The sequence below is a fragment of the Talpa europaea genome, assembly GCF_964194135.1.
Source record: "Talpa europaea genome assembly, chromosome: 14".
NCBI lineage: Eukaryota > Metazoa > Chordata > Mammalia > Eulipotyphla > Talpidae > Talpa > Talpa europaea.
Window position 1 is genome coordinate 16,769,155 of NC_140082.1, and position 14,179 is coordinate 16,783,333.

The window sequence follows — 14,179 nt, forward strand, 5'->3', positions numbered from 1 at the left end:
GGGTGATGTATTTGTATAGCCCTTGGTTCCTGTTTTTGGCATTTTGGCCTTTTGGGGCTTTTTGGTGGCTCTCTTGTCTCAGATCCTGGGCAGGTGGGTGGCTGTTCCATCCTTGCATCCAGCCTCCTGCCTTGCTGCCCTTTTGTAGCCCTGTCTGCCCCTGTTTCAGTGAAAAGGCACTCTTGGGAACCCCGCTATACAGATGAGACCTGTTTTCTAAATGGGAGATTCCCTTATCTATGACATCGCCTTTTTGTTTTTCCTTAAGTGTTAATACTTTGAAGGGTCCGAAAATAGGAAACATCCCCATTAAGCATGAGATTCTAGGGCTTAGTCTGTAGCTGACAGCAAAAGTAGAAGTGCAAGATAATAGAAGCTGATACCACTTTCAGCCCATTCTTCTCTCCTTTGCAAAGCACTGAATGACAAGCCGATTTCTCAGCTCCAAGCATGCAGTCACATTCACATGATAAATGTGTCTCTGGACAGAGGAGCTTGTTGAGTGATATTTACCAGGGTCTCTGTGAAGGGCCCTTAGCTCCCAAGGGAGCACTTCAAGCATTTGGCTGCTCCCCTGTTCAGCTGACACTTATGGGGCGGCAAGAGGAATAAAACCTCATTCTCTACTCTCCAGTAGTACAAAAGCCATGGTGTTTTGTTTAAATGCTCAGAAATGTCCTGGTTTCTCTCGCTTCCTATATTCATCCACTCCCTACCCTAGTCAAACCCCAGCAGAGAGACTTGGAGTCTGTAAGAAGCTTGGACCCCCAAAGGAATAGGGAAGTCAGTGCCAAAGACCCAATCTGGGTTCAGTTCACTCTACAATTTGGTGCTGCTTGGCCAAGTTCCTTGGCGACTCTGAACTCCAAAGATACAAGATGGAGCTGATAAGAACCTCCTCTAGGGTTTTGTATAGATAAAATTAAATTCATATAACAATATTTTGCACACTGTGAAATGCTCTCCAACATCATCATCTACTCATTTATTCTGCAATTCCTCACTGTATACCTACTATGTGCCATGCACTGTGTTGTATATGAAGGGCCAGTTCCAGATGGTATGGGCCAGGAAGCAAAGCAGTGTGATGGCTTTATCAGTCATCATTGAGGTTTTGGGGTGAAGACAGGGAACTGGTGCAGAAATTATCACTCTGTGCTGTCCCTGAGACTGCTACATTCTTGACATTTCTCTAGGGCTTCAGCTCCTGGGAACCATTCCTGGTGACTAGACATTTGCATGACCTCCTCCATGAAACATGGTTGAATCGGGACTCTGTGCTCATTTACCAGGTGCATTACTGCGGGTTTTTCAGAGAAGCAGAACCAGTAGAGTACACACACACACACAGATTTATTATAAGAAATTCACTCACATGATTATGAGCAGTCCTGCAGTCTGCATTCAGCGAAATGCAGTTACAAGGGAGCCGATAGGGTAAATAGCAGTCCAAGTCCAAGTCTAAAGGCAGAAGACTGATGTCCTAGCTCAAGAACAGAGGGACTTCTCCCTTCCTCCATGTTTTTTGTTCTATTCAGTTGAATGAGGCACACCCACATTAGGGAGGACAGTTTGCTTTTCTCAGCCTATCAATTCAAATGTTACAGCCTGAAACTCTCACAGACTTAACAGAATAATGTTTAACCAAATAAGTGTCTAGGGATGGGGAGGAGAGGACAGCCAATTCCATACATAAAATTTTTCATCACACCAGGTTGAAGGTCACATAGAGTGGTCAAAGATTACCAGGCAGCTTCACATGTTGCCTCTCGGCTCCATGGCAACTCAGTGAAGGGTTCCTTGCCTTTTCCTGTCATGAAATCCTGATGTCACAGGCTTGTCATGGCCATTGGAGGCAGGTCATGTTTATCTGAAACCAGAATCAACATGTGCAGGACTTGTTCCCTCTGAGGGAAAGTCCCTTCCTTTCCAGATCCATCTTCCCCGTGTGTGAGAGACTCATGCGTCTGTGAGATTATCTTCTTCCTCCAGTGCCCTAGCTCTCTGCATTCTTCCACACTGGTCCTTAGTCAGCAGGAAACTAAACAAATGGTGGTGAGGACTGAGAGTTATCTGTGTCCTAGATGTCTGTCACTCAGTATTTCCACAAAATCTGAGTATAGTCATCATGCCAAACAAAGGTGAGGACTCAATGCAGAGTCTGCCTTTGTGTCCTTGGTAGATGGGGAGGTGTGGTGAGGTCTGGCAGGAGGACTGCAGGGGGGCGGCGGTCCTTTGGAGCCTGTCTTGGTCTCACTGGGCCACAGTCACAGCCTTTACCTTTAGGAAGCTTTTTGTCATTTCAATGATGCTGATGAATGAAGGCACTCCTGGGAATTTCTGTTTATTTAACACTGTGAATTGTTCTGTTACAGGCTGTCATAGGGGAAACATGAATTTATTAATTGAAAAAATGTAACATGCTCATGCAGAACTTAGAAAATGGACTTTAATTAGCAACATTTCTTAAGCCTATGTTTCAACAGAGCCCGCTCTGCCTGGCATTGTGTCCACTTGTGTGTGTCTGTCTTCTCATTTGGAAAATGCCCTTTTAGGCTGAGTGCCTCCAAGCCTAGCATGGTGCCTGGCACATGGTAGTTGCTTAGTTACTGTTTCTGGAATGCCATGGAATGGAGCTCGTGCTGGGGGGATTGCACACAGCTTCTCACCTGAGCCAGCTCACCAGACACAGCAACGGTTCCTTCAACACACTGTTGTTGAGCACCTAATGCCTGCTGGGCATATCCTAGATGCAGGGAGTGTGATACGGTGGCCAGGCACAGCTCCCTTCACAGCTGAGTAGGGTGACAACCAGAAACCGCCAACCAGGGTGCAGCTTGAGAAACACTGGTCAAAAGAGGGCCACAGGGAACCCAAGGAAGGTACAGGGTGACACCACCTAAAGGAGGTACTTTGCCAGGAGTCCATTGGGCCATGGAAGAACATGGGACCTTGACACTGACATCCATAACTCTGCACTTTCTCTGATTGACTTTCTTTGCAATTTCTCTGCAGAGCCTGTGCCAGCAGTGAGACAGAGAGCGAAGCCGGAGACCTCATGGATCAGCAGTTTGAAGAGATGAACAATAAGCTGAACTCAGTAACTGACCCCACTGGCTTTCTGCGAATGGTTCGCCGCAATAACCTCTTTAACAGGTGAGTGCGGACTCTGCCTCACGTGCCCAATGCCGGCAGGGCATCTTGGCACAGACAGCGAGTTTCTGGCTGATGCTCCTACCTGCTGCCCGGGCTTCTGGCCCATGTCTGTGTTTGCAGAGGTGAGCATGACACCACCACAGTCCCATGCTCACCACAGGCCTTGGCATTGCAGCAACACTTCCTGGTCAAGTGACAGACGATGTGATGATCTGCATTTGGTTGTGATGGGAGATACAGGGGAGGGCTGGCCTCAGAGTTGATCTCCTGAGTGCCAGGCAGAAGGCGGGCAGAGCAATGCCCTCTTTGCTGGTAAGTCGTGGACCATGTACCTGTATTGACAATGCTGGCCTGAGACTGAGGGGGCTCAGGGAGTGTGGGACACAGCATTGCTAGAGGAAGAGCTGATGGACACAGGTACACCCTTCTGCTCTGGAACCTGATCTCTCTATTACTTCACTAAAAAGACTTCAGTGGCTTTAAGGTAAGCTGAAGGTGAAATTGCTAACTAGCCCAGCCCTGCCTGTTTTTCTCAAGATGGCAGCTAAGCCACATCCAGTTAAAAAGGACCAGGCTATTGGGATGGAGGGACACCTGTCCCGCTGTCATTGGTTTCCTGGCAATAACCTGGGAATCACCCTTGGACAGGTCTTTCCAGAAAGACATCCTGTATTCTCTCAGGTCCCTGCCATAACCTGAGGGCCTGACTTTAAAGGGCAGCAGGTGAAGCCTGGAACACAGAAGGAAAGTGGCTGTGTTCTGGGTGGATACAGCCTCTGCCAGGCAGCCCTACTGGATGGGGCATTGTGTGCCCGTCTGTCCTACTCTGGGCCCTGGTTTCCTCTCATTATTGTGCTGTCAGGGTGACAAACGTGTTTACTTTCCCAGGGGTGAGCTGAATGGGACAGGAGCCAAGGGCAGGTTGGTTGAAAGGCGGCCAAAGCTGATTCACCCTCACATTCATTCATCTGCCTCACCCCTTCACAGGTGTCCCTCCTGGCTTTCAGTTTCACATAGGGACAGGAGCAAGGGTGGGATGGTGGGTGATGATGATTCACCATTGCAGACTCAGAGCTCAGGGCACAGGTTCTGGCCTTGCCACCTTTTGTGACGCTTTGGGAGGTTGATTTCACACTGCCAGCTCTGTTTCCTCATCGTGGAAATGGGGACAAACTTACCACCTTGCAGGATTCCTTTAATGTGGGAATTAAACAACAATAATATCAGGCTTCCTACTACTTAGGAGGTACCAATTCGTAGTGACTTTCTGCTGTTTGAATAAAGGGGTAGGATAGTACTGAATTTAATTAAGATAGCATGGGTGGGTGAACTTTGGAGGGGATGGAAATTGTATGGACCATTGCGGCCTGCTGGTATTGGTCTTCTTGGGTTGTGGCCTCACCGGCCCTTCCTCTTCTGTTCCACCTCATGTCCTGCATGCGAGAGAATGCCAAGGGCAGATGATCAGGTGGCCAGGACCTCCCTGTAGACAGGTGCACCAGGTCAGGACCCCACTCCCAGGACCTCAGGCACCACATAAAGAAAGGTATCAAGTCACACACGGCTGGGACCTGGGCTAGAAGGGTGCCGCCTTGTCACTGACAGGAATGGCTCAGTGACTTTTTCCGCAGATTCCTCCTGTGGGCTAGGGCTTGCAGAGGGCTGGTCCCCTGGTGAAGAGGAGGCAGCCATGCGTGTGGGCCTGGTGTACGCAGGAGCAGCCAGCTCCCCTCTGTGGGGCCCTCCAGCGACACGATTCACCCGTTCCTTGGCCCTGCGGTTCTAGGGTGATGTGGGGGACTGGTTGGCAATGAGGCTGTTGCAGCTAATGCAAGTCAAGTGGAACTTGGCCTTAGAGTTTTCTCTGTGGCCACTCCAGGAACTAATCTTTGCTCTGCCTTTGCTTTTGGGGTCTTTGTAACCACGTTTTTCTTCTTGCCTGTGCACTTTGACAGAAAACACATTTGCATGTCAAGTTCAGGCTTGGGGAGTTATGTGAGGACTGAAGGGGGTGTCTTAGTGTGTGGATGTATGTGTGAATACACAGATAGTGTGTGTGTGTGTGTGTGTGTGTGGTGAATGTGTATGGGGTGCATGTGTGAATGTACTGTGTGGGGTTTGTGTGCCTGAACCTGGTAGCAATCAGTAGGTCACGTTTATTATAAAGAGAGGAGGGAGCTGGGACAGGCTTTCAGGGGCACCTGATTCCAGGGCCATGCCTTGGCACGAGAGGTGTGTCCATCCAGGACCAATTAGGACCCATATTCCAGAGAAATGTTCTGACTTCTGTTGTCAGAATTTTTCCACATTATGGTTTGTATGAGTGACTGGTGTGGAGAGGGACTTTCCGGTTGCTTAGAGATTAGTGGCAAGAAATGAAACAAAGGCCGAAGAAGTGTTAAGTGTCCCCATTCTCAAGAGAAATGCCACAGTGGCCCCCTTACCTCCCTGTGACTCCAGCCAGCACCTTAGCCTGCCATCCCCCATCTGCCCCTAAGGGGAGACAGAGTGGAGGGGCCAGCAAGTGAGACCAATAGAATCACTCACAAAGACCTGGGGACCTGAGAACGAGGGGAGAGATGCCACCATCCCCGGGCCAGCCTTTACTGACTGTGGGCCTGGAGAGAAGAGACAAAAGAGGGGATGGCAGGCGAGAGCGGCCCGCGGGGATGTCCGCTGCCCGCATCTGGCGCGGCCCACTCGTGTGCCTTTCTTGGTGCGTAGGCTGCACGGCTCAGTCACTTGCTGAATCCCCATCCAGGAGGCTGCCTGCTGGGCAGAGCACTCACAACCAGAGTTACGGGGTGTGCAGCCAGCACCAGGCTGTGCCCTCATCCCCGATCAGATCAGGGTGGATTTCTCTGTAACCCTCAAGGCCCCAGGATCCCTGTGTCTGGGAATGCTACAGTGGCTCTCAGGAGCCAGGGAACCATGAAGAGGGTATCGGGTGTCTGCCTTTCCCTGCCTGCTTCCTGCCTGCCACGCTGGCAGTAGGGAGCGAGTCATGCTCCTCGAGCCCACCCTGCCCTCCAAACCCTGAGCAAAGACACCTGCCCTGCAGTGGAGATGGGAGGGCCACGGTGTGCACTGCATGGGAAGTTGAATGTCTAAAGGTGTGGGGAGAGCAGTGACTGGAAAGCAAGAAGTGTCCCCACAGGGTCTGTCTAGTCAGTGGGCTGGAAACCGGGCAAGCCTGTGTCATGCTCCGAGTTCTTGCCACTTGTGCGGCTGCGGGGACGTGTGCGGCTGCAGGGACGTGTGCGGCTGCGGGGACGTGTGCCTGTGGTTCTTTATAAACACGTGTCACTTCGGCTCCAACCTGCAGCTGTGAGTAGATTGTAGACGGGGGCCTATAGGGACAAGGGTTCCATCTACCCCTACATTCCTGGGTCTAGGCTTTGTCCTGTGGTGAGGCACAAGGCGGGCGGAGGAACCATGGGCTTCGGGGTCAGGCAGACTTGAAACCTGCCTGTCTCTACTTTGCATTAGTGAGTGACCTTGAGCCATTTATTTTTCATCTGGAAAGTGGGAGTAAAAACGCCCCCCCCCCGATAGAGTTATGAGGCTCTAATAAGTGTGATGACGAGTGTGTAGAGCCTGCTGTGTTGTCAGCAGCTGCTGTCTCCCCCCCCTACTGTGTCTGAGGTTCTGTGGCACCCCTTAGTGGGGTGAATCATTCACTTTTCAAATCCGATCTCCCCCTGCAACCTGATACAGACATACAGCTCCATGCTTCCTCCCCTCATCACCTCTCTCTGCTCGTCCCAGTCCCATCCGAGAGACTCAACAAATGCAGAGTGATGACCCTATTGGGTCATCAGCTAAGGCGGCAGCCCCAGCTTTGAGCCCAAGCTTCCACACTCAGCTTCTGGCTGGCGTCCTGTTGGCCCATCCTCTACTCTTTGCTGGTGGCCAGGTGCCTCCAGAGCAGGACTCTGTCCTACTTTCCTGCTGTCCCCGACAAGAGGACTGCAGGGTCTCTCTACTCTGACCTGGGCCAGCCGCCCCATCGCTCACCCCCTCATGGTGGTGATTTCGCGCAGACTTTCCCTGCCAACAGCTGTTCCAAAGCTGCCTGTGGTGTCCAGGCTTCAGGCTGGAGCCTCTGTTCTGGCGTGATCTGTCAGAGGAGCAGCCAGCTGCCCCCTCAGGGGGCACCGCCTCGAGGGGCCCGCCAGCCCCCTGTGTGCTGGCTCGGGTGCTCACTGTCTGTGCGCCTCTCCAGGCAGTGCAAATGCAAATGAGGTGCAGGTGTGAAGTCAGAAATACCCAAATCAAGCCCATTGGATAGCGACAAGTTTGTTCATGAGGCAGAGGATTCCCCACAGGTTGCTTCTAAGTATCAAGCTTGCCAATGTATTTTAAGGCACAATTTAATTTATGAATAATGTTTCCCTTATCCCTTGTTTATATTTCACTTTCTTGTTCCAGAATTTATTTAATACAATTTACCAAAACATACAGATGCTACCAGAACATATGAAAAATAAATGGATTAAAAAAACAAAAATAAAGGGAAAAAAAGAAAGGGAGGATGTTTACACAGAGAACACATGCCGTTAGCACTGCTGGAGATGGCACGGGTGGCCTCTGAGCTGCTAGCGGCCCACACAGAGATCATCAACCCAACTTGCAGCCCAGGCCCAGACCTACCCATTTGATCTGTGTTTGAACCAAGTTCCTGGCTGCTTCCTGTGCAAGGTGAAGTCTGGGAGGTGCTTTTTTGTCTCAAGCTGTGCCTTCTGCATCCCTTTGGCCCTCATGGTACCCCCAACCCCAGTGACCTCGCACTCCAAATGCAGTTTGCCACTGAGACCCTCGGGTCAACCTTGTAACATATCTGGTCTCCTCTCTCCTTCCATTGCCGTGACCATTTCTTGAGCACTCCCCCCCCCCCCCCCCCAGAAATCACCACCTAATGTTACCCTAGGAGCGAGCTAGAAGGGCCGCTGATGCTCAGGGAGGTCATTGCGGGAGTCTCCCAATGGGTGGTGTAGATTTGGGCTCAGCCCCTCCCCTCGTGGAACTCCTGCCGTCTGCTACTGTCCGTTACCACCCACCTGCTGGCAGGTGCTTGTCCTGGTTCTGATCTCTCACGGGCCCTGGGGCTCCCAGCGGCTGCAAGCGGAAGCAGCAGAGCTTGTGTTCGGATCCTGTGCAGTCCTGCTGGTCATTCCTCTTGCGCCCTCCACCCCCGCTCTCTACTCCCCCCACCCACTCCACCCCGTCTGAACCTGAACAGACCCTGAATCTGCCTTTATACCTCAGGGCATGGGCACATGGCCAAGAGGACTTGCCCCGAGGCGTCCTCCCAAATAGCCTCTTTCATGAACCCGTCTGGAATAGTTGCCCTCACTGGAATAGTTTTCTCCTTTTCTGAAAACTAAGCACATTTTCATTATGCATCATCCAGGCCCCCTCAACCAAGGCCAGGCTGAATCTCATTTCTCTCTGTACCCCTCAAGGTTTACGCAGGGTGCCTGTGTAAGTCGGGGTGCATAGTTGCTTGTTTGTGGAAGAAAGAAAGGGAGGGGAGGAGGAGAGGAAGGGGAAGAGGCAGACATGAACCACAGTGACGTGATGACAGGGGTGACTGTTGCTCACTCACCAAGAGCCCAGTGCTGTGCCAGGCTCGTCATGTGGACTGTCTTAGCCAATGGGGTTATGACTCTTTTCAAAGATAAGGACATGAGGCTCATAGAGGTTAAATTAGTTGCCAGGGTCACACAGCCAATGACAGAACTGGCATTAGGGTCGAGGTCTGCCAGACCCAAAGCTTCTGCTTTAGCCCCTCAGACTCCCACTCACCCAATACCCCTGCCACACGATCACCCCATGTTTGCTTGAACTCCTACAGTGCCAGGAAGTCCACGACTGAACTCTGAACTGGGCCAGTGCACTATCTTTGGACAACCACGACAAATACAGCTCTGGAGATTCTTTATTAGCCAGGTAGTGAGAACCCACTGGGGTGAGGAGGTCAGGGGTTGGAAGAGGCTTGGACACACAAATTGCCTATGGTGTGTGGTCCTTTGGAAAGGCGTTTTTCTGTAGTGCTGGATAGACAGCAGCTGTTGCGCAAGTTGCTGCCATGGTAATTTCTTCTCTCCATCCCTGGGCAAAAAATAAGCCCATCCCCCACTGACTGCCCAGCTTGGGCTATCTTCTGACCCCTGCATCATGGGGTCAGCAAGTAAAGCAAGGCTATGCCAGGCTGTCCTGGGCATCAGGTCCCAAGGTGATCATCTCTAGGCTTGTACAGGGAGCCACATGCTCATTACAGCTGAGCACACCTGGCTATGGCTGAGAGCCCTGAAGGGCAGAGGCTGTGGCTCCTATGGGAGGGCAGGCCCCTGCTCGCTCTGTGTAGGCCTGTGCCTCCACCTTTGATGTAGGCCTTGAGCCACAAACCCAGACACTCTGAAGATGGATCCCAAGAACCAGGGGAAAGAGCCACATGCAGCCCCAGACTTGACCCCAGGCTTGAGAGGAGCCCGCGTCACCCTGAAAGAGCAGAGGTTCGGGCCTCAGCCTGCCCAGCCTCCGGCTCTGCTCCGTAGGAGGGAGCCTGGCCCAGTGAGCCAGACACGTGGTAATTAAGGCGGTGAACAGGCAGAAAGTGCCGACAGCTTATTGAATAAGTATTTAAAATGCAGCCCTTGACAGCATTCATTTCCCAGAAGAGTCAGCCCTTCATGTGAGGATGTTCATGGTGGAGAGGCACTGAATGGTCTCCGAATCCTTTATTGTAATTAGATCGGGGGCATCTCTGGCTATTTGAATATAATAGATTTGCAAATTAATATTTCCATTGGTACCTGAAAACCCAGTGTTGTTCAGGGTCAGCTCCCATCCCTCAAAAGAGTTCAGAGTTTAGGGTCTCAGAGGGAATTTTGGAATATTCTGGCTGGGTTGAGGCTGGAGAGAAAGGAATCAAGTGGTTTGCAAACAGCAGATCCCAACAGGGCAGAAGCTCTCCTCCACATCTGCCAAGCACACTCCCAAGAGCAGTCCTGGCCTATGAGGCAGGAGGCCCCCTTGAGAGAGGTAAGGGGCTCGCCGGGCCCTTAAGGAGCAGAGGCAGGAGCCTAAGCCAGGCAGCCCTCACCACTGTGAACACAGACAGGAAGCCTCCCAGCCTGGGAAGGGGAGGCGCTTGTGACTGAGCAAAGGAGGTGAGAGTGGCCGAGCCAAGGCAGCCACACCTAGAATGGGCACCCCATCATGGCACACGCAGCCTCCTTCCTCCTCCCCTGCACGATCCTAACCTGAGGGCGAGGTCTTGCTTGCACACAACCCCTGAAACTGGAGCTCTGTGCTGTGGTCCTCCTGGAAGGTGGGTGGGGAAGACCCCTTCCCCATGAGGGTTCAGGGCCTGTAGCTATGGCATCACTTGGTCTCGGGCTGCCCAGAGAACAGAGGCCCCCCCCAGCATGCAGTCTTCCTGCTGCCTGACTGCCTGTGGGGCACGGTGCCTGACGCCAGGGCCTTAGGTGATATGCTTAATCTAGTGTCTGGTGTACTCATCTGGAACAACAGGACCTGCAGGTGTGAGGTGAGACCTGGTCTGCGGTGAGAACTCCATGACTACACACATCACAGCCCAGCTCTGGTATGCCCCAGAAGGTGCCCCATATTGATTAGTTCCCTCCTTTGACCTCCCCTCCAGTAGTCTGATATGGAGGATGAGCTGGATGTGTCCCGCAGCAACTGTTCTGGCTCAGCTCACTCCATCCCTGTTTCCAGTTAGTCTGCAAGGACCTGAAAGCCGTAGGAGGAAGGAGGTGGGAAAAGAGGAGACACTCCAGGGAACTGGCCTACGTGCCAGCTCTGAGACCACTGCGCACGCACACATAGGCACACATGCACGTGCACACGCCGTGGCTCTCAGCTCTTGCTTGATACTCAAGATTGTGAACTCCAGGAGGACCAGGGCCACATCTCCCCATGCACTACCGTCTCTCTGCAGTCATCCTGGCCCAGCCGCCCTGGAGGGCTCAGGGAGCACCCATGGCGTGAGGGGAGGCCCCAACATTTTCTTTAGCATGTTGAAGTGTAAGCCCTGGCAAGGCTAGTTTTACCCCCAGTCAGGTTGCGCTGTTGGTTTTCATGAAATGGGTCTCTTCCCCGCTGTTCCCTGCGCTCTGCAGGGACGTCTTCGGCCCCCCCACCCCACCCCGTGACCATGGAGTCTCGGGGACAGTTTACCAGAGTCTGCCCTTCGTGGGGCTGCCTGCCTCTGGGTCCAGTGCATCTAGGGGAAAGCCACACCCAGCTTTTTTGTACCAAGCCCTCGCTGTTCTTCAGGACTGCCCCAAGGTGGCTGGTTCCTCCCTTCATGCTGCAAAGGTTGTGGGACAGAATCTCAGGGCTAGGTGGCCTCTGGCCATCCCTGGGGTCTGCAGGCTTGAGTGGGAGCCCTTCCTTAGCCTTGTCTGAGGAGAGCCTAGCCCTTGCTCCCTTATTTCTACCTGCTCACCCCACCCAGACACTACCATGTGGAGGAGGTCTGGTTCTTTAAGCCCCGACTTGTGGAGAAATACTCCCTTGAAAACCAAGTGGACTGAGGTAAGAGCCTGCCCTGCAGAACTCAGGGCACTAGCCTGAGGGGCTGCTCCCATCGAGCTGCCTGCATCGGGCTTATTTAGCTCAAGCAGAGTTGGTTCATTTAATGTGCCATCTTGGAATGTGAAAGGCTGAAAAAAAAAAGTGTTGGGGTGGGGCGCTGTCTGCGCAGGGAACTCGCTCTCTCATCGGTGCCTTGACAGGAAACCAGGGCAACGAGATTGGTGCCCACAGAGTGCTGCAGTTTGGACAGTCATCCCCGTTCACACCCCCAGGTGGTCCCTGCCTCCCCTCACCTGGGCTTATTCACACCTGCATCCGGCAGGTAAACCCCCCACCCCCCACCATGGGGCTGCAGTGCAGGGCTGGATCTGCAGTGTGGGGCGCCGAGCGCACGGGGCCTTTCTCAGGCCTTCCCAGTAGTAGAGCCCCCCGCGTGGGCAGCACATCTCTTCACCCGCGAAGGGGGATTCATGAGCAGCGAGGACTGCCCAGGCCGCCGGGTGCTTGTCGTCCTCCGCCGTCGGTGGCGCCGCGGCCACGCGGTCTGCAGCTCCGCCTGTGCGCGCCCGCCCGCGGCCTCCCGCGCCCCCGCCAGCCTGGCCCTTCCCGGTTCCCAGCGCCACACAGAGCGCTGAGCAGCGGGGAGAATGAGCATTTCTCCAGAAGTACATTAATAAGCATCATCGGAGGAATGAGCTAATAACGACAGTGTGGTGTAAGAGGATCCTCTCTGCTGAGCCAGGCTGTCAATTAGCCCCGGGGGTCCCCGCAGGAAAAGCAGGGCCCGGCGGGAAGCGCGCTGCTGCCACCTGCCGGCCGCGTGCTGGCGCCGCCCTGCGTCCCAGGACCGGCCTCTTCCCGCCTGCCAGGCTGCCAGAAGCAGAACAGCCCGGAGAGGAGAGGCTGCCTCCTGTCAGCTCAGCCGCTACTGAAGCGGGGAGGTCAGAGGTCAGAGGTCGGGGGTAAGTGCTAGCTGCCTGGCTGCTCTATGTCTGGGGCTGATAGGGCACAGTGAAAAGCCCTCCTCTGCCTGTGGGAGCCCTGGCCCTGCCTCGTGGCTGCGTCTACAGATCTCTTGCTGTCCGCGAATTTTGGTTCCTCACCAGCGAGGGAGGTGCACCCCCCACCCCCCAGACCTGAGAGAGTACTGTGGATGTGGCGAGCCCATCAAGGGCCTAAGGGGCTAGCACAGCTCACAAGCCCCCCCATATCACAGGACCCGGGACCCATCCTGAGAAGTGGAGAGCTCTGTCCCCTCATCTCAGAGACCAGAGAGCTGAGGTAGAGCGAAGTCAGTCAGGCTGAAAGGCCTGACAGAAATGGAAGCAGTGCCCTAATGAGGGCTTTCTTCCAGTGTGACTGGATGCACAGGCCTTTTGTGATGGTGCCAGGAGGCGGTGGGTGTGCTTCAATGAGGGGCCAAGAAGCCCTCACCCCGATGTGCAACTGACAGCCCTGCTGGCTGGGGCTCACAGCCCAGGGGCCGCTGCCACTCAGCTGTAGCTAAGCGATCCTGGGCCTGCATCAGCAGGGCCAGCCTTCTCAGGCAGGTTATGGCACTTGAGTGACTCACCGTGGCCAATGCAGGGAGGGTAGTGGAGCTTTGAAATGTGTGGCTGTGTCCCAGGGATCAGCAGAGAGGCAGACAGAGCCACTGCAAGTTAGAATGCTTCCTAGATTAAGGAAACTTCACTTTTTATTTATTTATTTATTTTTTTTGCATAGAATTGGGATGCAGGCCAGAGGTGCGGGGGGTGAGAGGATTCACCAGAGACAGAGTGGGGAACAGAACAGGCAGACTGACTGAAGTACACTGCTGAGGGGAGCAGCGGGCGGCAGGAGAGGTCTGCTGCACCAGGTGGGTAGCTCCCTGGCCGGGGAGAGAGCTCAGGCTATCAGGGTGATAGTGCTGAGACTTAACCCCTACGCCACCAGGGAGGCCAAGGAAACTTCACATTTTAGAACTAGAAGAGGCCAACAAGGACTTGAGTCCAACCCCTTCATTTTACAAGGAAAAGAGAGTAAAAATGGGATGTGCCTTGCCAGAGCCACACAGCCAGTGAGTGACAGAGGCAGACTGGCGGCTCACTGCGTCATCCGTAAACGTTCCCAGACTTGTGACTAAGGAGCTGACTGCTTGGCGTTTTGAATTACTGAACATGTCTGTATACAGATGGCAAGGCAAATCTACGCCAATAAAAGAGCTAGAGTAGGTGACAGGAGATGTAGTAAAAACAGAAGAAACACATCAAGGGGAGCTCGTTGACTACAATCTGCACGAGGCTGTGGTGGTCGCTCATGATGGTGGAGGGAAGAACACTGCTGGCCCACCATTCACTGCGGCCAGGAGCGTCCCAGCCCAAGACCCCCCCCCCCCCGCCTGCCCCTCAAAGGGCTTTTGAGACCCACGGGACCTCAGTCACTCTTGGTCTTGGTTTCACACCCTCCAATTCTC

General features: G+C 53.6%; 1 protein-coding gene across 3 annotated transcripts in view; it reads left to right on the forward strand.

Annotated features, from left to right (window-relative positions):
- Positions 1 to 14,179, forward strand: part of TTC28 (tetratricopeptide repeat domain 28) — a gene marked incomplete at its 3' end in the record, with an annotated part of 577,903 nt that overhangs the window by 534,602 nt on the left and 29,122 nt on the right. For all 3 annotated transcript variants that reach the window (XM_084254147.1, XM_084254149.1, XM_084254148.1), the window contains exon 13: positions 3,016 to 3,156. In XM_084254147.1, the coding sequence (XP_084110273.1) occupies positions 3,016 to 3,156 (141 nt within the window). The remainder of the gene's footprint in view (positions 1 to 3,015; positions 3,157 to 14,179) is intronic.